General features: G+C 38.4%; 1 protein-coding gene across 1 annotated transcript in view; it reads left to right on the top strand.

Moving 5' to 3' along the window:
* The window catches only part of LOC131882095 (uncharacterized), a gene marked incomplete at its 5' end in the record, with an annotated part of 7,340 nt that continues 1,297 nt past the window's right edge, over positions 1 to 6,043 (top strand). Inside the window, 4 exon segments of the mRNA XM_059229136.1 lie at positions 1 to 36; positions 238 to 342; positions 1,064 to 1,187; positions 1,909 to 2,030. Of these exon segments, the coding sequence (XP_059085119.1) occupies positions 1 to 36; positions 238 to 342; positions 1,064 to 1,187; positions 1,909 to 2,030 (387 nt within the window).

The following is a 6,043-nucleotide window of genomic DNA, read 5'->3' on the forward strand; positions in this document are numbered from 1 at the left end:
ATTTTCGAACTCTGTCCACCTTAGTTAGTACCACGGGTGAGTATAAATCCTCACCATCATGGACGATAAAGTACCAAAATGTACTTTTGGTTTTTCTTCTTCTTTTGTTGCTCGAATTGAAATCAAGTCCACGTGTTTTGATCGGATTCACTCCAACCCGAACAACTCCACTGCATCCAGCTAGGTCATGAACCCAAAGATTTTCTTGTCAAACAACCATGTTCTTTGCTTTTGCAGGCGCTTGTGGTACTGCAGCGGATGCGGTAACTGTTTCAAGTCCCTTTTCATCCTCGGCGAATGGGTTTCCACCCGCTGTGTGCGGAACATTAACGGGACAACACAGTAAGCAAACACAAAAAGCATTCTCCCAGCCCCTGACCTATTTATCATTTTTGTGTCACATACTTTTGACAAATCATTCAAATCCTGTATTATTACTCAGAAAGCCTCATTTTATCGACAATTCAAGACCAGAAGTTATTAAATGTACTTAACTTCAATTTTAATGTATCATCTGATCGACCAACGAATTGCATTTGGCAGATCTGGCTTGCGCTTGAATATAGGGTTGATCAGAAATTTTTAGTCCTAGTGAAATTCGTGTCTCGGGATCGAGATTCGTACGACCCTAAGGAATCTCATTGTTTTAAAGCAAGAGGCAAGAAGAGACACAGCCGAATTTCAATGGGATGCTTTCATGTGGCCATTCCCCAGTTTTGCCAATTCGTTTGGGATACAAGAAGGAGACTTCCACAAGCAAGTCTCATCATCAATCAAATCATGTTATCGTACTTTTTCATTAAGTTTTCATAAGGCATCAATCAAACTTATCTTAGGGACATTTCTAAGATTTTCATTTGCAATTGGACATCTTGTGAAAATGCACAGACAAATGGGGGTTGCGCGCTAAAGTGGCTGTTCATTGTCCAAATGACGTATGCCTTCTCTAGGGTTTAAAGTCAAAGAAATTATAAAGAGGGGCAGCAGGGTTTGCCCAATAGCTTCTTTTTCTTAGCCATTAACATTGTTCTGGTAATACATAATGAACCGTTTGTATTTCCAGTGTATTTTGAAACGGGCACAAGTGGAACATCAGCTGGGACGCTCTCCATTGCCAAAGGAACTGGAGCTGGGAGTCGCACCTTCGATATCAAAGTCACATACTACACGTGCGACAATCTGGCCAAGTACGACGAAAACGAAACCAAAATGTTCAAGTGGCAAATCTGCTTATCAACTTATGAGACAATGGACAGTTTTTTTGTGTTGTATGGAAGCAAACTTTCACGTTCGGCATTGGCTTTTGCTCTAAATCAAGCTCTCTGCAATGATGCTTTAGCTAATTCCGTCCAATTGCAAGCGATGGTGGACTCAGATTAAATTCCTCAGATTTCAGCGATCGAGAGTGCTTCAACATGGGTTTTCAGTGGCAATAGAGGGCACCAAAAGTTCTGATTTCATTTCTCTCCTTGATCCTTTGATCACTAGACCTACCCCATCGATCATCGAACTTTGAGAGAGCTCATCCTTGTTTTAAGATCTAGTGAAATTTTGGAGCCAAGCAGTTACCCGCGTTGGTCACACTTCGAGATCAAATATTTTTTAGTCGTTAAAAGAGTTCTTCACATGTCGCTAAATAGCTTCGGGGGTCAAAACAATATCAAAAAGGGTAACAAAGCCACTTGTAGTGAACTCAACGATCAAAGCCAGCGATATGGTTCGTTAGGATTGGTAAAACTATTCTAACTTTTGTTCATTTGCGGTAATGTCCTCATGAGACAAGTGATCGGTCGCAGCAACGTGTACTTAGATAAAAACGAACTAAAATATTTGGTACTTTGTAATGGTTCAAATATCATCTTGAGGGCTTTACTCGTACGTGTTTTTTGGATGAGACATATGTTTCAGAGCTCCCCCTGGATGCACACAATATTTCACCGGACAAAGTGGATCCTTCCAATCCTATAACCACGCAGGGGGTCAGCTTTTGACCAGCCAACTCTATAGCAACTGCTTTCGACAAGAACCTGGTAAGTAGCATTTCGTAACTACGTTTTCTATAGCCTTATTTTTTCTCTAATATTCTGTAACATTGGGGCAACATTCGCCTTTACATCCTAGTTATTTTGCATATGGTTTGAAGATGCCTGATCAAATTTATTTTCAATTGTCTTGGTAATCATATTACAAGGCATTGACACATTTATGCTCTAAAATGCGTTGAACATTTGTAAGATTATTTCCTTTTAATAATACGATGGCCATTGATAAAAGCTATTGAATTTTTGAGAGAGCATAACATAAGGTGATAGTTTCTCACATTTAGACAAGTACTAATGTTCAATGGTGAAAAGTGAAAAGTGAAAAAACAACGATTGTTACGAATGCTTTTTTGCCTTCCCATCCATCACACCCACCATTTACCATACCATACCTTTCATCTTACCAATTTTAATGGATAAAAACATTTCTACTTCACTCCTAGAGCTTGAATGATTTAAAGCACGGTTTGCCCTAATTCAACAAGCATTACTCCAGCTCTCTTTACACTTGGATCCAAATAAATAGGTCCCGCTAAAACTTGCAGAAAAATCTAGCCTTCATCGAAAGCGATTTTGCATAAAAAAATAGCCTGAGGTTGGGCAAAATTTGCACATAAATCGGCCCCAGTTTGTAAGGCTTTTTTGTCGATCATGTCGAGCTTATTCACACTGCCACTTAAACTTATCTATTAGGCCACCATCCTGCGCATCATACATATCGCATAATGCAAGGACGACGTCATCTCTGGACAGAGACAGTAGGGTGGAGGAAACGTAACTTTTATCCAAATCAACCGAAAGCATATTCCTTTACACAAGTAGGACTTTAGGTAGCTCAGAAAGCGTTCGCTAATTTTGATCTCAATCGAACGTCTGCGTCAAAAACAATGATCTCTTGAAATTCAGTACAACGTGGGCACAAAATGACTTGGGTAACTGCACCTTGGTAAGATCTTACTAATGTGGTATTAGTTCATTCAATTTGCGCCCTCCTTGGTCCGAGTTTTAAATGCTCATAGCTTTTGACACAGACGTTCGATTGAGATCAAAACTGACCATTGCTTTCTGGGACTATAATTGAGTCAACTCATGTAAAGAGAAATGGACTTGATTGAATGGAGTTGGATTTACCATGGAGTACGGTAGTAGTGGAGTGGAAAGCTCTCTGAAACCTCGCTAGAAGACCTTTCAGTTTTGCGTTACCTCTTAGTTCAGTACTTGAACATGAAGATGGAATTCATTGAGCACATTGAACACTCTGTCAGTGGGTATGCATCTTATCAGGAGGTAACGCATAGGCCTACCAAACCTCGCTAGAAGACGTTCGATCTTCGACCGAGCTTTCTACTCCACTACTGACGTACTCCATGGATTTACTCATTTTCCTCCACCCCTGTCGCTGTCCAGTGGTGAAGTCGTCCTTGCATAATGAAATGACAGAAAAGAAATATAAGATCCGCATTAAAAATTGATACAGCCATGGTTTCAACCATTATACAAATGTTTCGTAATCAAAATAGGTTTCATTACATGAAAGCATAAATTTGTATAATTTTCGAATTTCTCAAAAATGATAAAAGACCAATCATTTCAAAATTAGCCATAAATCTCTTAAAGATTTGCCCCTTGAAAAAGCAAGACAACTGTCATTGTCACAATTTTTACTCCCAAAAATGACCCAAACTTATGGTTATTTCTTAAATTACAAAAATATCTATATCTTTGCTCTGAAATGGCTAAACTTGCATTGTATATTGCAGACCAAGTCAACTATTGCTTGTAAAATTGCATAGTTTGCAAATGTCATAAGTTTGCAAAAACAATTTGATTTTGCAAGTCATTTTCAAAATTTTCATTATGCAAGTTTTTGCCAGCCCTCGTGATAAACTTGGAATTTTTACAGAAATCTGCTATTTTCTTGGTTGAATCCCTAAAAAACAGCGGTCAATATGAGGATAACTTGAGCTTTGTGTGGTCAATAGTTAGAAAGTTGCAACATCCTGAGGTCACAGGAATTGATTAGTTCGGTATCCTGTATAAATGCACGGACTTGTAGAGATATGGACTGTGAACAGAAGCCAAAAGTTTTCATCTCCTAAACCGTTCATCTTATTCCAAATAAGCAATTCATATGACCAGAAGATCTGGTTGAATAGATGAACTTGACCAAATTTGAGCCCAAAGCTATGCTCGTGGAATTCAGGAGGTATGGCCAAAGTTATGTTGTTTACAATACATCAAGTTCAAATTTTCGGCCTGTTATTAGTCAGCTCCATTAGCTTTCGACAAAATAACTTTGACTAGATCCACTTTACCAGTAAACGGTATAGAAATGACCTACCTTTATTGAACAGATCTGCGTTTCTTATTTTATTACTATAAATCGAACAGTGTCTCAGAGTGGCTATGACCAAGAGCAGGCCGATTTCCCAGGAAGCTGGTTTGCAGTCCATATTTCTAAAAATCATGACAAATGCTACACTTTATGCATTTTCATTTTGCGGGAAGAAACCTGTTGCTGCTACTGATAGAGATGGTACAGCACGTTAAGAAATCTAGAATTTCCGGAAATCGTAAAAAAAAAGAAAAGTTGTTCCCTGAAAAATGAAAAAAAGCACGCTGTAATTTGGACGTAAATTCAATATAGATCAGTTAAGCTTGATCAAGGCTCGTTGGAATCCTCATTATTGAGTAAATAAAAAAGTTTTCGATGCCACTGAAAATCCAAACGATTTTAGACAAGTTGAGGTAAATCGATTCTATTTGCTCGATAACTGCGCATGGGCAAAGCGGGGAAAGGTGAAAGTAAAAAGTCAGTTTTTCAACGCACGATGCCAAGTTTTTAAATGATAATGGACAAGTGCTGGTCGAGTCAACTACTGTTGACTCGACGATAGGAGATGCTCTACCGTACTGATGCGATCAATCTATCTGTGCCAAAACTTTTAAACCAGAACTGCCAAGTTTGATCCCCGGTTGGTTTTTGAGTCAGAAAATAGAACGACACTTGACTTGAAAACTGGATCTGGGATCAAAATTGGCAGCTCTGGTTAGAAAGCTTGAGACGGAGGCAGATTGATTAAATCAGTACTCTACTGCCAGCAAAAGATGTGGTTAGGGTATCCATATTTTGTACATTTTTATACTTTTAATCTTGCCTCTTTTCAAAAGCAAATGCACCAGTATCACAAAGACATTTTTCAATTTCAAGTAATTGGGTTAAGATAATGTAAGCCCATTTGAAGTCAACCATCTAATATATCACCTGTTTGACTGCATGATAATCGCTTTGTGATATATTGGCTGACATTACTGTTGATGATCAGTTTGCTCCAGCATGCGTACTTTTGGCACGGCACCAGTGATGGTTTCAAATCAAATTTCAAATTCAAGGTTACCAGAAAACGTGGGATGTGAAAGCACCCGGCTATTCCATTGTAGCGCAAAAAGTTAAGTTTGAGCAGAACAAAACCCCGATTTGACTGAAGAAAAGTCAGGGTTACTTGTTTGTTTGTTTGTTGTAAATCCTCCCTGTGTACAATTTACAACATTTTTTAATCGTTGATAACACAAGACGACTTTTGCAATCATCATTGCTAACAAAATACTTCAGCAATAAGCACAGTTTCTCAAGTCTTTGATGACAAACTTTAAAAACATCACACCATTTTACTGGGATGTTAAAGTCTCCACGATTTCATTGTTTTAGGATTTGAAAGGTCTCTTAGAAGAACTGTTTGTGTTTTTATGGTGTTAGAATGTGTCAAAAATAGTTTTTTTCTGAAAAAAGCCTTGTTTAAATTAGGCATCTTAGAGCGTATTTTCCTGCTTTTGAGTTTGTTTGTCCACAATGAGAGGAGGAATAGGAGAATGATCAGGACTATTTGAGACGCGGAGAACGCAAGTCCTCGAGTGTAAAACTCTCTGAAACCTAGCTAGAAGTTGTTTAAGTTTTGCTTTACCTCCTCTTTGCGTACTTGAACATGAAAATGGAATTCATT

This window comes from Tigriopus californicus, chromosome 6 (genome assembly GCF_007210705.1).
Source record: "Tigriopus californicus strain San Diego chromosome 6, Tcal_SD_v2.1, whole genome shotgun sequence".
Classification (NCBI taxonomy): domain Eukaryota; kingdom Metazoa; phylum Arthropoda; class Copepoda; order Harpacticoida; family Harpacticidae; genus Tigriopus; species Tigriopus californicus.